Genomic DNA, 20,759 nt, shown 5'->3' with positions numbered 1-20,759 from the left:
GGGTTATATGGACGGGAGGGGGGAGGTGTTTGTTATGCGGGATTCATTTGTGGCATATTAAATATAGGCCTGGTTGTGTTGTGGCTAATAGAGTATATACCGTATTTTCCGCACTATAAGGCGCACCTAAAAACCACAAATTTTCTCAAAAGCTGACAGTGCGCCTTATAACCCGGTGCGCTTTATATATGGATAAATATTAAGATTCATTTTCATAAAGTTTAGGTCTCGCAACTACGGTAAACAGCCGCCATCTTTTTTCCCCGTAGAAGAAGTGCGCGGTGCATGCTGGGATATGTGACGTTTCATTTCCATTTGTGTGTTTATGTAAAGACCCCAAAATGGCTCCTATTAAGTGTGTTGTCTGTCTAATTATAAATAATGCAGACGAGGCGTGTTAACTGAGTTCTCAACGTTTACTCACAGCGTGCTCATAACCACATTCTAACTGCCAGCATACAACAACGCTTCTCAGGGCTACCGCGCATGCTCGTAACTATCGTTGCATGCTGGGTAGTGTAGTTGTTATATTTGCTAGCTCATAACAGCACATTAAGAGACACGCTTACGCGCTTAATTCAATACTCGCCGTCATTCCGGGTGGATTGACAAAAGACCTCCAGCCGCTAGATATTGGTGTCAACAGGGCATTCGAAGCTAGACTGCTAACTGCGTGGGAACAGTGGATGACGAAGAAGCGCGCGGTGCATGCTGGGATATGTGACGTTTCATTTCCATTTGTGTGTTTATGTAAAGACCCCAAAATGGCTCCTATTAAGTGTGTTGTCTGTCTAATTATAAATAATGCAGACGAGGCGTGTTAACTGAGTTCTCAACGTTTACTCACAGCGTGCTCATAACCACATTCTAACTGCCAGCATACAACGCTTCTCAGGGCTACCGCGCATGCTCGTAACTATCGTTGCATGCTGGGTAGTGTAGTTGTTATATTTGCTAGCTCATAACAGCACATTAAGAGACACGCTTACGCGCTTAATTCAATACTCGCCGTCATTCCGGGTGGATTGACAAAAGACCTCCAGCCGCTAGATATTGGTGTCAACAGGGCATTCGAAGCTAGACTGCTAACTGCGTGGGAACAGTGGATGACGAAGAAGCGCGCGGTGCATGCTGGGATATGTGACGTTTCATTTCCATTTGTGTGTTTATGTAAAGACCCCAAAATGGCTCCTATTAAGTGTGTTGTCTGTCTAATTATAAATAATGCAGACGAGGCGTGTTAACTGAGTTCTCAACGTTTACTCACAGCGTGCTCATAACCACATTCTAACTCCCAGCATACAACAACGCTTCTCAGGGCTACCGCGCATGCTCGTAACTATCGTTGCATGCTGGGTAGTGTAGTTGTTATATTTGCTAGCTCATAACAGCACATTGAGAGACACGCTTACGCGCTTAATTCAATACTCGCCGTCATTCCGGGTGGATTGACAAAAGACCTCCAGCCGCTAGATATTGGTGTCAACAGGGCATTCGAAGCTAGACTGCTAACTGCGTGGGAACAATGGATGACAGAAGGCGAACACACCTTCACTAAGATGAGGAGGCAGCGCCAGACGACGCCAACATCTGCCAGTGGATCGTAAATTTGCCCAACTTTTCACTTCGGACACCGAAGACGAAGGATTTACGAATGAAGAATAACTTCAGAAAGTGAGCGCTATTTTTATTTTGTGTGTTGTGACATTAACGTTCGAGCAACATTATGTTGCTATTGCTCTGCACTATTTTGAATTTTACTATGTTTGTGATTGCACATTTGCGTACATTTTGGGAGTGAACAGAGTTGTTAGAACGCTGGTTTTTAATATATTATTAAAGTTTGACTGACCTATCTGACTGTTTTTTTGACATTCCCTTTAGCGCAGCGTAGGCGCGGCTTATAGTCCGGGGCGGCTTATTGGTGGACAAAGTTATGAAATATGCCATTCATTGAAGGTGCGGCTAATAATCCGGTGCGCCTTATAGTGCGGAAAATACGGTATATGTCTTGTGTTTATTTACTGTTTTAGTCATTCCCAGCTGAATATCAGGTCCCACCCGCCTCTCAGAGCATCTTCCCTATCTGAATCGCTCGCACTGCCCTCTAGTCCTTCACTCTCACTTTCCTCATCCACGAATCTTTCATCCTCGCTCAAATTAATGGGGAAATCGTCACTTTCTCGGTCCGAATCGCTCTCGCTGCTGGTGGCCATGATTGTAAACAATGTGCAGATGTGAGGAGCTCCACAACGTGTGACGTCATGCTACTCGTCTGCTACTTCCGGTACAGGCAAGGCTCTTTTATCAGCGACCAAAAGTTGCGAACTTTATCGTCGATGTTCTCTACTAAATCCTTTCAGCAAAAATATGGCAATATCGCGAAATGATCAAGTATGACACAAGAATGGACCTGCTATCCCCGTTTAAATAAGAAAATCGCATTTCAGTAGGCCTTTGACTTAATCCTGAGCTTAACCCTATGGATTATTCTGGCACCTACTGTACGTGTAAGCAAAAAAACAATTACCACTCTACCACGACTTAAAGACTGCATAAGTCTATTCCACAATAATAAATATGTTATTGTTTTCCATAAGTACTATTGTTCTATTTGAGTCATTTGACCTGATCAACCCTTTTCTAACATTCCAAACTACAAAATAATTTACAGATGTAAGATTCCTGCTGATATGGTATCGGATCAATACTCAAGGCTCCAATATTGATATCGTATCGGAAGGGAAAACATGTAATTACTAGTTGCCATTTATCATTGATATTTGCACTAATTAACATCACTTTAATATTCACATTTAGGCTATTTGAGCTTCACACTTAAATCACTGTGTTTGGACCGGGCCCACTGGCACATTTTCACTTTGGACCTTAGAGGCAAAAAGTTTGGGCACCCCTCTATTAATCTGTTCAAATACCTTCGCTGCCTCCACCATCCTGGCAGTGGCGTCAGCCAACAGTTTCGCAGCTGCCAGCAACTTCTTGGAGTTGTCCACATCGATTTCAGCTTCTGCATCAGACCTCATGGCGTTCACCAGGTCTGACGTGGCCTGGGCCAGCACACGGGCCTGGCGGACCATCTCTCCTGTGGAGAGGACCGTGAAAGAATTAACACCATGGCTTCAAAACATGTTGTCTTTTTTGTTGGGCTTCACTACACCAATCAGCAGAGAAAAGACAAGGAGAGTCGGCAGGAAAACATAAGAAGAGTAAGCCGGTTTTTTTTCACCACATCTGCTGGATATGATGAGTTACTGACCGGCGTCCCCCATGGAGCAGAAGATACTCTCAGTGACCGTCATGATGGTGTCAGTGGCCTGGTCGTAGCGGCCGATGGGCTCTCCCCTGGAAGTGTACTGGCGGACATGTTGCAGGAGATCTTCCAGGGCCTGACTCACCACGCTGGCTGCCGCGCTCACCTTCAACACAAGACATGAATAGCTTAAAACCCAAGATTGTTTACCTAAAATTATGTGGAAGATACCAAAAAGGTACTTTTTTTTTTATATGAATACACTTGTGGCTACAATCTACGGATTTTACTGGATAGGAATAGAAGGCTACATATCTAGATCATTCATTTTAAATCAAATTAAAAAAGAAAGCCTATGAACATGCTATATTTGACTTGTAGTTGCTGACAAATGAGAAATCTGGATAATTTGACCTTACTGCTTCTCGCTGTGCCCACATATCAAATTTCATTTGAATCTGATTTGAAAAGTATAAGCAGTACAGTACACATTTCTATGCTTTGTATTATGTGTACATTTTTGTCAAATCTGAATCTGATCCAGATTCCATTTGGTGTGACCTGGCACATGTCTGACCATAAATGAACACATTTTTGATAGCTTTAATAGTTTAAACACGTTACATTTATACTGTTGCGGTTACATAGTTACAAAATGTTCAATCTGGATTAGACTCAGATTATACATGGTTCGACCTGACACGCTTTGCAAATAAGCGGCGTTTGGTCATTTTAACGTGAAAAAAATTATTATCGATGTTACGATATTTTCCTAATTCATATCTTGTTTAAAAATATATCAATATATCTTACAAACTCAATGTATCGCCCAGCCTTACTGTGCACACATATTAAATTACATTTGAATTTGATTAGATTTGATAGAACAAGCGGTAGAAATGGATAGAATCATGCAGTACCAACACGTTAAAGTGGCTTTGCTTTATTGAGGGTCAATTTCTGTCAAATCTGGATCTAATCCAGAATAAACTCCGCTTGACTTTACACACTTCTTACTGTATGTAAATGCACACATTACAACATTTCCAAACGTGTCAAATTTTTATTCGATACTGTTATATTTACATCGTTGCCAAATGCTTGCTGCTAATTCAAACAGGAAGTCACCGACCTGCTTGAGGAGCTCTCCATCCTCCGTAGCAGAGAGGCAGGCCTGGACGCAGCTCTCCACAGAGCGGTCCACCAGCTTCCCAGCTTCGATGAGCTGTTCCTGGCAAACGGGGGAGCTGATGGTGGGACTCACCACCTACCAAGACACAGTAGACGGACGTGATAATGATGAGGATGATGACGAGAGGCATCGTTAGGAGTAACAAGTCGGGTCAAGTTTATTCATCTTTATGCAGTTCGTTACCTTGGCACACGCTACCAGCTGGGAGGTGGATAGAGCGCACTGGGTGGCGGCGGCAATGACTCGGTTCTGGAGGACGGTGTCCTCCGCGACCTGGGCTACGTTCTTGGCCTTCAGGACCAACATGGCTGCAGCATTGGCCACCGCTTTGGCCAGGTTCATCAGAACATCCTGGCAAAAAAAAGAAGAGGCAGTCACTGACATTGGAAAAAATGAAGTAGTGTTTTCTTGCCACAGTGCAGTTTTAGTATTTGGTTGACAGGACTTCTGTCTGGTGGAAATCAAGATGGCCACATGCTATCTGCAAATCAACCACCCAATGTGAAAAAGTGGGGGGCTACAGTTGCGAGTTTGAGACCCTTTCTGTGATTGGACTTCATGAAAATCCATGGTGGACTTAGACTTTACAAAATCATGTTGACAGATTGTGATTTTGATTTAGTCTTTTCCAGATTCTTCGTCTCTCTGGTTGTCTAAAAAGGTCTTATGTTGCTTCTGCATGCATGTTACCAGCTAGCAGTGTTTTTATGTACGTACCGTATGTTTATTAACAACTTACATTTGCACAATTCAAAATGTCTGAAAAGAAGTAGGAAATTGTTGTTTTTCTAAAGTGCCGAATAAATAAGACCATCATTACCTGGAACCTTTCGTCTGTTTCGTTCTCTCCAATCTGTCGAAGGAGGTCTCCACTGGCCTGGCCGATGCTGCCGGCGGCTGTCAGCACCGTCTGTCTTGGCTTAACACACACACACACAAATGCAAACACACACACACCACATGCAGACAACACTATTAGCAGCAGGCTGAAAGATGGCCTCTGCTGCGTCTCTTTAATCTACTTTACAAAGCCTCAATGCTGCATCACAAAGAATAATCCTGCATCTGCAAAATATTTGATATATTAATGACACATTAATGCTTCTTCCAAACAAGTTAACTCTTCGCAAATATCAGTGGGATTGTTATTAGTACTGCAAGACAAGTCCATAAGATGTACTGTATTATTCATTAGTACGCAAGTTGACAATTGAAAATGTTTTCTTTCAAACTTTCTGTCTCCCAGTAAAGAGTGAAAATGCCTTGCAGTCAGCTTCATGCCAGTCAGAGGTCTTTCCTGGACAAAGCCAGCATGAGAAGCACAACATTTAATATAAGTGGAAATGCAAAGTAGTGCAAATTAAATTCTAGGGAAAACAACGAATTATAGAAAAAGCCCCATGTGTGATTATGAAAGAAAATGAAAAAAAAAAAAAAAAAAAGATGGCTCGCTACCTTGGCTTTTAGACCAGAAAATCTGACATTTCAATCTCGCTTTATCTGTTGGATTTAATAAGGTCTGTGCGTGGTATTGTTACTAACGTATTAAATTCGGTCTGCAAGGACTTCAATTTGGAGACCGGGCCAAACCGGGGTGGTGAAAAACATTTATTCACATCCAAATCGCAATTATTATGTATTCCGATTCTAAATTGATCCATAATTTTCAAGAAACAATAAAATATATCTATATTTTTCAATAAAATATATATTCTTTTTTAAAGAACCATTTCAAAAAGGTAATTTTTTGGGCCATCTCTGCACTTTATACGTCAGCAACCAAGAGGAGCTTTTGTAACCCCCTACCCTGTTTTGAAAGGTTTGATTATCATTTTTATACCAAATATATTGCGAGAATCGGTTGGAATCAAGAATCGTGTTAAACCGAGAATCAATTCTGAACCAAATCGTCACCCAAACAATCGGAAGTTGTAATTCACATTCATTGGGTCAGGTTATTAAGAAATATAAATACATTAAATAAAATATCTGTAAAAGAATAAGTTTTTTTAGACATTTTTTTTAAATAAGAATGAAAAATGTGTATATAAAATGAAAAAATATTTATAAATGTACATTAAAATGAAAGTTCATCAAAAAAATTAATATTGTGTTAAGTACGCTTTGAATTGAAAGTTTAGCAGTTGGAAATTAATATAAAAAAAATAAGTAATTAAATTAAGTCAACTTAAAATTTTAATATAAATGACAAGAAGTACCCCTTTGCTTACAACTTAAGTTTGAAGTAAGATCCCCAAAGATGTATTCGCAATTTATTTTCCTCCACTACGGGTCAACAGCCCCAAAACGTAAGAGGTCCAGTCTGTGTTTATGTGTCGAAGACAGCTCAGAGAAAATAAGCCAAGACACATACAGATGGTCCCATAAACAAACTAAACACCACACAAAAACCCCCAGGGTGGATTCAGAGTTAAAGGCCCCTCCATCTTTGGTTACCTCTCCAGATGCAGGCTCCACGGCCTTGAGCAGGTCAGACACAGCTCCCGCTAGCGTCCTGGCAGCCTTCATGAGGTCGTTACCGCCGCCCACCTCGTCCTCCATGAAAGCAGCTAACAGCTTGACGCCCTTGGACATCTCTGTCAGGTTGGACGAGATGGTGGTGATGGCGCAGCCCACTGCAGTGTAGTCTGTGTCGGTCGGGTCGCCTGGACCAAAAACATTTGGAAATGATTATGTAAAAAAAATAAAAAAATATGCAGTTTTAAGTATACAGCACAGAACCCTGAGTAGTAAATAAGAAATAATTATATAATTAAAAATGGTAGCTGCTGACCGGCTGTGAGGTTGACAACAGAAGCAGTTCCTGCAGTTATGGCGTCAACCTGAGAGTGAATCTCATGTTTGGATTCATCCATCTTGTTCTGAATCCACACCTTCGAGGCCTACATCACAGAAAGACACACAACTTTGTTTTTGTTTTTCATTTTGTGTACTGATGTACTTTATACGTAATCCCCATATGCCCAATTAATATTGTCCGCATAGTTGTTTCGTGTCTTATTCAGTGAAGATGTATACTTGACATACCATGTCCTGTCCTAGTGGAGGCAGGCTGTCCACCTCCCCCAGGTCGACCTGAGCCTTCTGCACAGCCTGCATGCTGGTGTTGATGGTCCCCATCAGAGCTTGCTGGGCTGAGCTCTGCAAAGGACACCAAACATCATAAAAATGACATCACAAAGACAAGGGTTGTTGGCACTTGGCACCTCTCTTTTAAGACTTTTAAGACATTATAATTACAATTTTAGTCTTAAAGATAATGAATGAAATGGCAGTAAAAAGTAAACAATAAATAATAATTTTATCTAACAAGCAGACAAATACAATAGTCATTTTGGGGGTATTTTTCCTGGTGATGTTTCACAGTCACATGTTGCTAGGCAGAATTTGTGAGTCTCTGTCATTGCAGTATTTTTTTCTTTTACCTCTGAGCACACTGGGAAGCTATTACACTTTACTACTTACTGGTTTACATTAAAAAATAAAAATAAAAAATACATTAACAAATGTACATTCAAGTTTCACAGTCACATGTACAGGGTTTCCCCTAAATTGCCAAAATACCTGTGGTGGTGGGGGTGTGGTTAATATGACATCACCATATGATTTGATTCGATGCATAATTCTTTAAAAATGCAAACAACGTGAATGTACATTTAAAACAAACATGTTATTAAGTATAGTATTAACATACATATTTTTCTTACATAATATCGTTTTGTTAAATTTTTTAATTGTTGCTGGTTATTGTACAATGTACTTAAAGAATGTTTTTTTTCTTTTTTTTTTTTAGAGATTTCTCTAATCCTTTTAGTCACTCTTTCTTTAATAAAAACGACTGGTAACAAAGTAAGCATCTATTTTTGGTGTTATTATGGACTGTACTCGTGTTTAGAGACCCTTTAATTCTGTCGCGCAATGTCCGCGATGAAAAATGACTCGAGCTGCAGAGAGCCTGATGTCACACTTGCTTCCTGTAAACTTATTAAAAATAAAAAAACGCAAAAATCACATGTACATAAGTATTCAGACCCTTTGCTCACTACTTTGTTGGTGCATATTTGGCAGCAATTACAGCCTAAAGTCTTTTTTAATATGATGCCACAAGCTTGGCACACCTATTTTTGGGCAGCATTTTGGCAAACTTGTACAAAGAAATGGCTTCCGTCCGGCCACTCTATTATACACACCTGATTGGTGGTTTGCTGCAGAGATGGTTGTCCTTCTGGAAGGTTCTCCTATCTCGATAGAGGAATGTTGTAGCTCTGATAGAGTGACCATCAGGTTCTTGGTCACCTCCCTGACTAGACTAAGATGAATGCAGCAATGTACAGAGACATCCTGGATGAAAACCAACCCTTCCCATCCAACCTGATGGAGCTTGAGAGGTGCTGCAAAGAGGAATGGGTGAAACTGCCCAAAGATAGGTGTGCCAAGCTTGTGGCATCGTATTCAAAAAGACTTGAGGCTGTAATTGCTGCCAAAGACGCAAAGTATTGAGCAAATGCTGTGAATACTTAGGTACATGTGATTTTTTTTATTTTTTATTTTTAATACATTTGCAAAAAACTCAAGATTTGTTTTTTACTGTTAAGATGGGGTGCTGAGTGTACATTGAGAAATACAATTAATGATTTTAGCAAATGGCTGCAATGAAACAAAGAATGAAAAATTTAAAGGGGTCTGAATACTTTCCGTATCCACTGTATGTACAAGTATATACATATGTTCAGTGATTTACCAATAGTTTTTCATATATAAATATATATTAGGGCTGCAACTAACGATTAATTTGATAATCGATTAATCTGTCGATTATTACTTCGATTAATAATCGGATAAAAGAGACAAACTACATTTCTATCCTTTCCAGTATTTTATTGGAAAAAAAACAGCATACTGGCACCATGTTCTTTCAACTTGCCAAATAAAACAAGGAAAATGTTACAAAAATGCACACTTTTGACACCCCTGCTATAGATAATAAAAAATGTAATCTGATAAATGTATCAATAAAAAGCAGAGCCTGACGACGCATGCGCGTTTACCATAACTCTCTCACTCTCTCTGTCTCTGCCCCTCCCTCACCAATGCTGCTGCACACACCACTTGTTGCGTTTTTAACCTTCTTAACCCTGAACGTATATTGAAAATACACACAACCCTAACCCAAAATGACGGACATTTGAGGCATTTAAGAAACACCGCCCGACAGCCCCGCAAAAGAGGACATGTCCGGTGAAAAGAGGACGTATGGTTAGGACCTAGCCTAGCAGCAATCGGTTTCACGTCCGGGGAAACCGATCGCTGCTAGTCCTCTTTTGCTAGCATGCTAGCAGCTAACGGGCTAGGATAGACTGACCATACGTCGTCTTTTCACCGGACATGTTTTCTTTTGCGGCGCTGTCAGGGCGTAGTTTCATAAATGCCTCAAATGTCTGGCATTTTGAGTATTGTTTACACAAGTTGCAGTACGCTACTTACCTACTCAGTGGCCTAGTGGTTAGAGTGTCCGCCCTGAGATCGGTAGGTTGTGAGTTCAAACCCCGGCCGAGTCATACCAAAGACTATAAAAATGGGACCCATTACCTCCCTGCTTGGCACTCAGCATCAAGGGTTGGAATTGGGGGTTAAATCACCAAAATGATTCCCGGGCGCGGCCACCGCTGCTGCCCACTGCTCCCCTCACCTCCCAGGGGGTGATCAAGGGTGATGGGTCAAATGCAGAGAATAATCTCGCCACACCTAGTGTGTGTGTGACAATCATTGGTACTTTAACTTTAACTTTAATATGTTGTTCGGTTCTTTTGGCTCATGGGACTCCTGAGGCAGCGGACGGGTACCGACAGGCCAAGCGGTGTGCGGTTTCAGCGGTCGCGGAGGCAAAAACTCGGACATGGGAGGAGTTCGGGGAAGCCATGGAAAACGACTTCCGGATGGCTTCGAAGCGATTCTGGACCACCATCCGCCGCCTCAGGAAGGGGAAGCAGTGCACTACCAACACCGTGTATGGTGCGGATGGTGTTCTGCTGACCTCGACTGCGGAAGTTGTGGATCGGTGGAGGGAATACTTCGAAGACCTCCTCAATCCCACCAACACGTCTTCCTATGAGGAAGCAGTGCCTGGGGAATCTGTGGTGGGCTCTCCTATTTCTGGGGCTGAGGTTGCTGAGGTAGTGAAAAAGCTCCTCGGTGGCAAGGCCCCGGGGGTGGATGAGATCCGCCCGGAGTTCCTTAAGGCTCTGGATGCTGTAGGGCTGTCTTGGTTGACAAGACTCTGCAGCATCGCGTGGACATCGGGGGCAGTACCTCTGGATTGGCAGACCGGGGTGGTGGTTCCTCTCTTTAAAAAGGGGAACCGGAGGGTGTGTTCTAACTATCGTGGGATCACACTCCTCAGCCTTCCCGGTAAGGTCTATTCAGGTGTACTGGAGAGGAGGCTACGCCGGATAGTCGAACCTCGGATTCAGGAGGAACAGTGTGGTTTTCGTCCTGGTCGTGGAACTGTGGACCAGCTCTATACTCTCGGCAGGGTCCTTGAGGGTGCATGGGAGTTTGCCCAACCAGTCTACATGTGCTTTGTGGACTTGGAGAAGGCATTCGACCGTGTCCCTCGGGAAGTCCTGTGGGGAGTGCTCAGAGAGTATGGGGTTTCGGACTGTCTGATTGTGGCGGTCCGCTCCCTGTATGATCAGTGTCAGAGCTTGGTTCGCATTGCCGGCAGTAAGTCGGACACGTTTCCGGTGAGGGTTGGACTCCGCCAAGGCTGCCCTTTGTCACCGATTCTGTTCATAACTTTTATGGACAGAATTTCTAGGCGCAGTCAAGGCGTTGAGGGGATCCGGTTTGGTGGCTGCAGGATTAGGTCTCTGCTTTTTGCAGATGATTTGGTCCTGATGGCTTCATCTGGCCAGGATCTTCAGCTCTCACTGGATCGGTTCGCAGCTGAGTGTGAAGCGACTGGGATGAGAATCAGCACCTCCAAGTCCGAGTCCATGGTTCTCGCCCGGAAAAGGGTGGAGTGCCATCTCCGGGTTGGGGAGCAGATCTTGCCCCAAGTGGAGGAGTTCAAGTATCTCGGAGTCTTGTTCACGAGTGAGGGAAGAGTGGATCGTGAGATCGACAGGCGGATCGGTGCGGCGTCTTCAGTAATGCGGACGCTGTATCGATCTGTTGTGGTGAAGAAGGAGCTGAGCCGGAAGGCAAAGCTCTCAATTTACCGGTCGATCTACGTTCCCATCCTCACCTATGGTCATGAGCTTTGGGTTATGACCGAAAGGACAAGATCACGGGTACAAGCGGCCGAAATGAGTTTCCTCCGCCGGGTGGCGGGGCTCTCCCTTAGAGATAGGGTGAGAAGCTCTGCCATCCGGGGGGAGCTCAAAGTAAAGCCGCTGCTCCTCCACATCGAGAGGAGCCAGATGAGGTGGTTCGGGCATCTGGTCAGGATGCCACCCGAGCGCCTCCCTAAGGAGGTGTTTAGGGCACGTCCGACCGGTAGGAGGCCACGAGGAAGACCCAGGACACGTTGGGAAGACTATGTCTCCCGGCTGGCCTGGGAACGCCTCGGGATCCCCCGGGAGGAGCTGGACGAAGTGGCTGGGGAGAGGGAAGTCTGGGCTTCCCTGCTTAGGCTGCTGCCCCCGCGACCCGACCTCGGATAAGCGGAAGAAGATGGATGGATGGATGGATGTTGTTCGGTACACTTCCGCACCGAAACGAAACCCCCGTACCGAAATGGTTCGATACAAATACACGTACCGTTCCACCCCTATTATTTTGATTATTGTTTCTCAGCTGTTTGTAAATGTTGCAGTTTATAAATAAAGGTTAAAAAAAAAACAAAAAAAAAACGTAGCCTCTCGCATAGCATAGATCCAACGAATCGATGACTAAATTAATTGCCAACTATTTTTTATAATCAATTTTAATCGATTTAATCGATTAGTTGTTGCAGCCCTAATATATATATATATATATATATATATATATTTTTTTTTTTTTTTTTACTTCTTCTGGTATACGTATTTACTAAACAAGACACGGTCATGACTTTTTTATCGAACTTTAGAAACTTCTACAAAAAAATTTATGCATTGCAGTATACATTGTTTTACATTGTACAGTTTTTAGTAGTGATGTGCGGATCGATACTGAAATATTGGTATCGCCAATACCAGATTTTTATGATACTTTAGTTCAGGGCTGTCCAAACTTTTTCCACTAAGGGCCGCATACTAAAAAGTCAAAGTAAGCGGGGGCCATATTGATATTTTTCATTTAAAAAAATGCTAAAAACAGATATTGTGTCAGCTTTGTATTATATGTGACTAAGTATAATATTATTAATTATTAGTTGGAAAATTTTTCTCATTACATCCCAATTTTTTTGCTGTGTTTTCTTAGATTTTACTGTTGTTTTTCCCCCATGTAAGAATATAATAAAAATAAAAATATTATGATTGTGTAACTGCATAACCTAGCTTGTCAATAATTATGCGTGTATGAAAATATTAATGTTCAGTTACACATTTAACAGTGTTTATTACCGTTAGTGTAATTTTTGTAATTAATTAACTCATAAATTAGTATAACTTAAACTTTGTTTATATTTTAAGTATATTTAATTTTTATTTTAAGAGCTTCTAATGTTTTAGATCAGAGGTGTCTGAACTTTTTCCACCAAGGCCACATACTGAAAGGTCAAGTAGGCTACGGGGGGCATCTTTGATATTTCATTATTTTAAAAAAAAATGCTAAAAAAAAACCATTATATTTATTTAAAGACAACATGCTGTGTTATAGGTGACTAAGTATATTATTATTATTTATTAGTTGTTGGTTTTTTTTTTTTAGCTTTTTCTCATTACATTCTGATTGTTTGCTCTTTTTCTTACAATTTTACTGTTGTTTTTTCAGAGAGATATGTTATTATTTGAAAACACACAACTTTTTAAATTCTAGCAAACACATTAGGTATATTTGCACAAAGTATTGGTATCGCCGATAACGGCCTGAATTTTACTCAGTATTAAATCGGAAAGAAAATCAGTGGTATCGGACATCACTCGTTTTTAGGCCTGTATGACAAAATGTTACTTAAAACGTTGCCTGTAAAACGAATAATGATTTTTTTCGATGGTGACAGTTTGACCCCGGAACAGATGATTTCCACTCTTCTTTCCTGACTTACCAGTGGTGGCATGTGTCCACGGTGCATCTGACCCATTGTGATCTGCTGCTGAGGAGACGGCATGCTGCCCACGCTGAGCGACTCGGTGCCGATGGATCCCGAGCGGATCACCCCGGGCAGTGCCACCGAACCGTGCTCCGCCCGTCCCACGCGGTTAAACTGCTGCTGGAGGATGGTGGACCTGCGGCGACATCCAAAGATCATTAGTCAGCACAGCACATCCCAACAAGGGAGATAAGGTATCCTCAATAAGAGGCTAGGGCCGGAAAAGAGTCCGCTGTGATGAAATGAGAGCTGGCACAAAACAGACGCCTAATCAGGAAATGTTCTCACGGAGCTTTCGCTTTTTCAGTGCTGCAAAATTTCCTCTGGAGATTATCTCCCGGGATAAAGTCTAGTCGAGGAAACATTGGCGTGGTGAAATGAGGACCTGTAGGATGGATGTGTGAACTGTGCTGCAATTTGGTATGGTGCAGGAAATTGAAAAAGGAGCTGATATGTTGTTTTGCAGGAAGAGTTTGCAATGACATTGTGTGCCGTTTATACGCCATCATTACAGCAACAACACACTGTTAGGCTGCTGTAAAGACCTCATCACTTGTGTGACAGTTCAACACAAAATGTTGATTCCCTTGAAAAAACTATATGAAAAAAAAAAGGTACCGTATTTTTCGGACTATAAGTCGCAGTTTTTTTCATAGTTTGGCCGGGGATGCGACTTATACTCAGGAGCGACTTATGTGTGAAATTATTAACACATTACCGTAAAATATCAAATAATATTATTTAGCTCATTCACGTAAGGGACTAGACGTATAAGATTTCATGGGATTTAGCGATTAGGAGTGACAGATTGCTTGGTAAACGTATAGCATGTTCTATATGTTATAGTTATTTGAATGACTCTTACCATTATATGTTACGTTAACATACCAGGCACGTTCTCAGTTGGTTATTTATGCCTCATATAACGTACACTTATTCAGCCTGTTGTTCACTATTCTTTATTTATTTTAAATTGCCTTTCAAATGTCTATTCTCAGTGTTGGGTTTTATCAAATACATTTCCCCCAAAAATGCGACTTATACTCCTGTGCGACTTATATATGTTTTTTTCCTTCTTTATTATGCATTTTCGGCCGGTGCGACTTATACTCCGGAGCGATTTATACTCCAAAAAATATGGTAATCTTATAATCGGTGTCTACAGATTCCAGTGTTTCTTCCACAGGACTACAATATACAGTGCAGTTGTGCCTCGCTACATGGCGCTACAAATCACTGCGGATTTTTAAAAACAAAACTTTTTTTTTAAGCATATTCTGCACGTTTTGGCTTAAATTACGTTGTATTCATGTATTATATGCAATATCATAGCCATGTTTTACGTAAAAAAAAATTAAAGTAATATAAAGTATTGCAGCCTCCAGAAGACGTCGCACAAAATCTGACGCTATTTCTAAACTTTTATTGCCAATCTTATGCTAACAAACGGCCCAATTCCAACAGGTTTTACCACTTTGGTCTCTGTGCTTCCCCAGACACACAACAACAACTTTTCCTCATTCTCCCCGTAATCCGCTTTTAGACACGGACGGTGTGTTTGTGATCATGGGAAACATTTACTTTAAATTAAAACCACACAAACATAAAACATTACCACCAGTGGATCATTACAGTATGAATGGATATACGTACATAGCCTATTGTGTATTGACTAGTGATGCACCGAAAACTTGGCCACCGAAAAAAGACGTAGATCACCGAAAACATCCTGGATTCAAACCAACACTTCCAATCCAATCTGATGGAGTTTGAGAGGTGCTGCAAAGAGGAAGGGACTTGAAGCTGGAATTGCTGCGAAAGGTGCATCAACAACGTATTGAGCAAAAGCTGTCAATACTTACTTACGTTAATGTGATTTTTTAGTTTTGAGACCTTTTTTCATAAATGTCCAATTTTTTTTATTTTTTTTATTTTTTTTTGTCAAGATGAGGAGCTGAGCGTACAATAATGAAAGAAAAAATTAACTGTTTTGATTTTAGCAAATGGCTGCAATGAAACATTTAAAGGGGTCTGAATACTTTCATACATACAATAATGGGAGTAAAAAAACACAATAAGTATGTTTAGAACTACAAATTAACATCATAATAAAGACAGAGCCGTCTGTGAGTGCTTCTAGATGGGAAGGGGTCCACAGTAGCACTGAGTGCTCAATGAGAAGAGCCATACTTTCATGTCAGTCTCCAAAAAGATCGCCACAAGATTTGTAATTAGTCGCCTTTTTTTTTTTTTTTTAAATATTAAAGGTTTGATTACTTGTTAACTTGGCAACACTTATACCTCCTGCTCTGTATTCTTATTCTCTGACAGACTAAGTGAGTTATTATTTGTTTATGAGCGAGGGGGAAGAAATAGGGCCAAATCTATTTGAGGCGGGTGGAAAACACTGGATTCATGCGTGCAAACCAACAGTTGGCACACAATAACTTTTTCCCAAACAAGTCAGAGCTTTTCATCCGGTCACTCACACAAACACAAGTGACCTGAGGAGATTCAGGTGTCTCAAAAAGTGTTAGCAAGCTAGCAAACAACTGATGTGAGAAGATGATGGCAATCTTAGGATAAAGGTGTTCAAACAACTGTTGGTGTATCTAATAAATATGATGCTATTTTTTATAACAATCTACCAGTTGTGAAAAAATTATACGATAATAATACAATTATTCATTTTGTCTTAAAAAAAAAGATTGCTTGTCTTATATTCGAGCCAGTACATTACATTATGTTTGCATTGCTTGTCTGCTTACTTTTTAGGCGACACAGATTCCTCAAGCATGGTTGCTTCCTCGTCGCCTTCCATTCCAAAACGATCCTTGCTTTGTTTCTATACAAAAGGAAAACACGCAAACGCACACATGCACACAAGCACACACTGTATGTTAGCAACAAAATACGCCCACTGTGACCCTGTAATGTTGAATTTTGTGTGAACATCTACCGGTACAATAAAACCTGCAACCTTCATTTAGTGGAACTTTAAATGCATTTATCTTTCAATGAATGAGCCGCAGCTAGACAAATACAAGGTAATCAAACAAAACATTTTATGTGTTTGCACTCCATAAAACCTCCAACTGACAGACAGAAATGGCTTTACCAAATACATGGCAATATAACCATCAGGGTAAAACTAAATATAAACTATATATATATATATATATATATATATAAATAATATACACACATATATACCTATACTTATACATGTATATACATATACATACATATAAATGTATATATACAGACATATACACACACACATATATACATATACAGTTGTGCTCATAAGTTTACATACCCTGGGAGAATGTATGATTTCTTGGCCATTCTTCAGAGAATATGATTGATAACACAAAAACCTTTCTTCCACTCATGCTTAATGGTTGTGTGAAGCTATTTATTGGCAAACAACTATGTTTACTCTTTTTAAATCAAAATGACAAAAGAAAGTACCTAAATGACCCTGATCAAAAGTGTACATACCCCAGTGACTTTGATCTGATAACATGCACAAAAGTTGACACAAACAGGTTTTTGAATGGCTAATCAAGGTTACAATCCTTACCTGTGACCTGTTTGTTTGTAATTAGTTAGTGTGTATAAAAGGTCAGTGAGTTTATGGGCTTCTGACAGACCATTGCATCTTTCATCCAGTGCTGTGCAGATGTTTCTGGATTCTGAGTCATGGGGAAGGCAAAAGAAGTGTCAAAGGATCTGCGAGAAAAGGTAATTGAACTGCATAAAACAGGAAAGGGGTATAAAAAGATATATCCAAGGAATTGAGAATGCCAATCGGCAGTGTTCAAAAGCTGATTAAGAAGTGGAAAATGAGGGATTCAGGTAGACCAGCAAAGATTTAATCTACAACTGCCAGGAAAAAATTTTGAGATGCAAAGAAAAATCCACAAATAACTTCAGCTGAAATCCTGGACTCTCTGAAAAATTGTGGTGTGGCTGTTTCAAGATGCACAATAAGGAGGCACTTGAAGAAAAATGGGCTGCATGGTCGAGTCGCCAGAAGAAAGCCATCACTCCAAAATACTTTGTTCCAGAAGTTTTGTGCATGTTATCATATCAAAGTCACTGGGGTATCTAAACTTTTGATCAGGGTCATTTGGGTACTTTCTTTTGTCATTTTGATTTAAAAAGAGTAAACAAAGTTGTTTGCCAACAAATAGCTTCACACAACCATTAAGCATGAGTGGAAGAAAGGTTTTTGTGTTACCCTTCATATTCTCTGAAGAATGGCCAAGAAATCATAAATTCTCCCAGGGTATGTAAACTTATGAGCACAACTGTACACACACACACATATATCAGTATGTGGAATTAAATTATGGAATGGATTAAGCAAAGCAATCGAACAATGTACTAATATGATCCACTTCAAGAAACTCTTCAAACTTAAAGTGTTTACAAAGTATAAAGAAGAAGAACCATGATAAACATTCTGAATTTATTTAACTCATCCATTCTTTCATTCTTTCACTCACAAAATAATCTTACTTATCTCAACATATGAAATGTAACTTACTTCACCAATTATTATTTATTTACTTATTTTTATTGTGATTACTTATGGAGTATATTGTGAATAAATTGAGAACAGGAAGTGAACAAAAGTTTTAGCAACTGTTATGTAAAAGAAAAGGGGTAGGATTAAATAAGCTCTGCTTCTTCCTACTCCTTTTCGAACATGTTGAAAAGAGAAACTGGAGATTGTGATGTATCATGTTGTATGATTGCATGTTCGAAATAAACTCAAACTCAAACACACATATATATATATATATATATATATATATATATATATATATATATATATATACACACACACACACACACACACACACACACACACACACACACACACATATATATATATATATATATATATATATAATTCTAAATTCAATAGCAAATCTAAAATACAAATTTCAAATGTTGGTTCGATGAGGAAAATGGCCGTTTTGAAAAGGCCAGACTTCAATCCAATTAAACATTTGTAGGGGAGATACCCTTGTAATCTGCCAGATTAGGAGCCCTTTTATAAGGAGGAGTGTTCATATATAAAGATATTACAAGGCTGCAAACTCCAACCATAATAGCAAACATATTTTCTGACAGTGCCATTCAAACTGATCAATATTATATGCGCATTACAGCTCCTATTACTTGAACATGAAAAGATGGTTGCAACCTCATTCTGTATTTTTCTGAGCATGAAAAGTATCGATTAATTTCTCCTGATTAACGTCTCACCTTTTTGAGGATGATGTCGATGTAACCTGCAATAAGCTGAGAGATCTGCTCTCCTTCTGTGGTCTGAACAGAGTAGTAGCTCTCCTGGTACTCCCCAAAGTCCTACACAAACAAAGTTGCATAAATAAACACGCAGGACCTAAATCAACTATTTTTCTTAGACTGTGCATGGACTGGATTCAAATCCAATTTCTTGTATATGCCTTATGTTGCATTACACAGAACAAAAAGAAGGCCATGTTAATTGACCAATCTTCCAGATGTGTGATGTCTCATGGCCTTGAAGATATTTTTCTTTACAAGACGCTTTTTATCTTAGTCCAATGTGCTTATTAGATATAATATAAAACATTTATAGTTTCAAACCTTTTGAAAAATTACATTTTGGCATATTATTTAATGTATATGTTTATTATGTACCAAGGTTGTGTCAGGCTCACTGGTTGACTCATTGACTCACTTTAGCGACCCCCAACAGGGAAAAGCAGAAAGTGACATACTAGTCAAAACACTGCATTTTCAAATATTTTCGTGGGGTATAGACAGCTCTTTCCTTAGCTTTATTGTACTGAGCAGCCAGTACAGAGTTGTGTGCATCACTTTGTGCTAAGTCCCTCTTTCAGTTCTATGGTCATAGTCACATTTTTACAGCCTTCTGTGGTGGCATTTGGAATACAGTCCCTCGCCACATCGCTCGTCAAAGTTTGAAGCATTATTATTTTAATATATATACACATACACATACATTCATATACATATACGTATACAAATAAAACCCAAAACCAGTTAACACGTTGAGTTAATCGTAGCTAAAAACAGAATACAATGATTTGCCAATCCTTTTCAACCTATACTATATTCAATTGAATAGACTGCAAAGACAAGATACTTAACGTTCGAACTGGTACATTTTTTTTGTTGCAAATATTAGCTCATTTGGAATTTGATGCCAGCAACATGTATTAAAAAAGCTGGCACAAGTGGCAAAAAAGACTGAGAAAGTTGAGGAATGCTCATCAAACACTTATTTGGAACATCCCACAGGTGAACAGGCTAATTGGCAACAGGTGGATGCCATCTTTGGGTATAAAAGCAGCTTCCATGAAATGCTCAGTCATTCTCAAACAAGGATGGGGCGAGGGTCACCACTTTGTGAACAAATGCGTGAGCAAATTGACGAACAGTTTAAGAACAAGATTTCTCAATGAGCTATTGCAAGGAATTTAGGGATTTCACCATCTACGGTCCGTAATATCATCAAAAGGTTCAGATAATCTGGAGAAATCACTGAACGTAAGCGGCAAGGACGAAAACCAACATTGAATGCCCGTGACCTTCGATCCCTCAGGCGGTACTGCATCAAAAAGCAACATCAGTGTGTAAAGGATATCACCACATGGGCTCAGGAACACTTAAAAAAACACTGTTAGTAACTACAGTTTGTCGCTTCATCTGTAAGTGCAAGTTAAACTGAAGTATGCAAAGCGAACGCCATTTATCAACAACACCCAGAAACGCCGCCGGCTTCGCTGGGCTCGGCCGAGCTCATCTAAGATGGACTGATGCAAAGTGGAAAAGTGTTCTGTGGTCTGACGAGTCCACATTTCAAATTGTTTTTGGAAACTGTGGACGTCGTGTCCTTCGTACTAAAGAGGAAAAGAACCATCCGGACTGTTATAGAGATTTGCAAATCATTGTATTCTGTTTTTATTTACGATTTACACAACGTGACAACTTCACTGGTTTTGGGTTTT

At 40.2% G+C, this 20,759-nt stretch overlaps 1 protein-coding gene across 1 annotated transcript in view; it reads right to left on the bottom strand.

The window, feature by feature from the left end:
- Nucleotides 1–20,759, bottom strand: part of tln2a (talin 2a) — a 214,539-nt gene that overhangs the window by 67,165 nt on the left and 126,615 nt on the right. Inside the window, exons 12-22 of the mRNA XM_072913376.1 lie at nucleotides 19,006–19,107; nucleotides 16,491–16,567; nucleotides 13,678–13,858; nucleotides 7,512–7,625; nucleotides 7,258–7,366; nucleotides 6,921–7,129; nucleotides 5,284–5,382; nucleotides 4,647–4,814; nucleotides 4,404–4,538; nucleotides 3,278–3,437; nucleotides 2,937–3,103 (exon numbers count right to left, since the gene is read on the bottom strand). Of these exons, the coding sequence (XP_072769477.1) occupies nucleotides 2,937–3,103; nucleotides 3,278–3,437; nucleotides 4,404–4,538; nucleotides 4,647–4,814; nucleotides 5,284–5,382; nucleotides 6,921–7,129; nucleotides 7,258–7,366; nucleotides 7,512–7,625; nucleotides 13,678–13,858; nucleotides 16,491–16,567; nucleotides 19,006–19,107 (1,521 nt within the window). The remainder of the gene's footprint in view (nucleotides 1–2,936; nucleotides 3,104–3,277; nucleotides 3,438–4,403; nucleotides 4,539–4,646; nucleotides 4,815–5,283; nucleotides 5,383–6,920; nucleotides 7,130–7,257; nucleotides 7,367–7,511; nucleotides 7,626–13,677; nucleotides 13,859–16,490; nucleotides 16,568–19,005; nucleotides 19,108–20,759) is intronic.

This window comes from Nerophis lumbriciformis, linkage group LG06 (genome assembly GCF_033978685.3).
Source record: "Nerophis lumbriciformis linkage group LG06, RoL_Nlum_v2.1, whole genome shotgun sequence".
Classification (NCBI taxonomy): Eukaryota; Metazoa; Chordata; class Actinopteri; order Syngnathiformes; family Syngnathidae; genus Nerophis; species Nerophis lumbriciformis.
The sequence above is the reverse complement of the archived record's forward strand: the minus strand, read 5'-3'. Positions and strand labels throughout refer to the sequence as shown.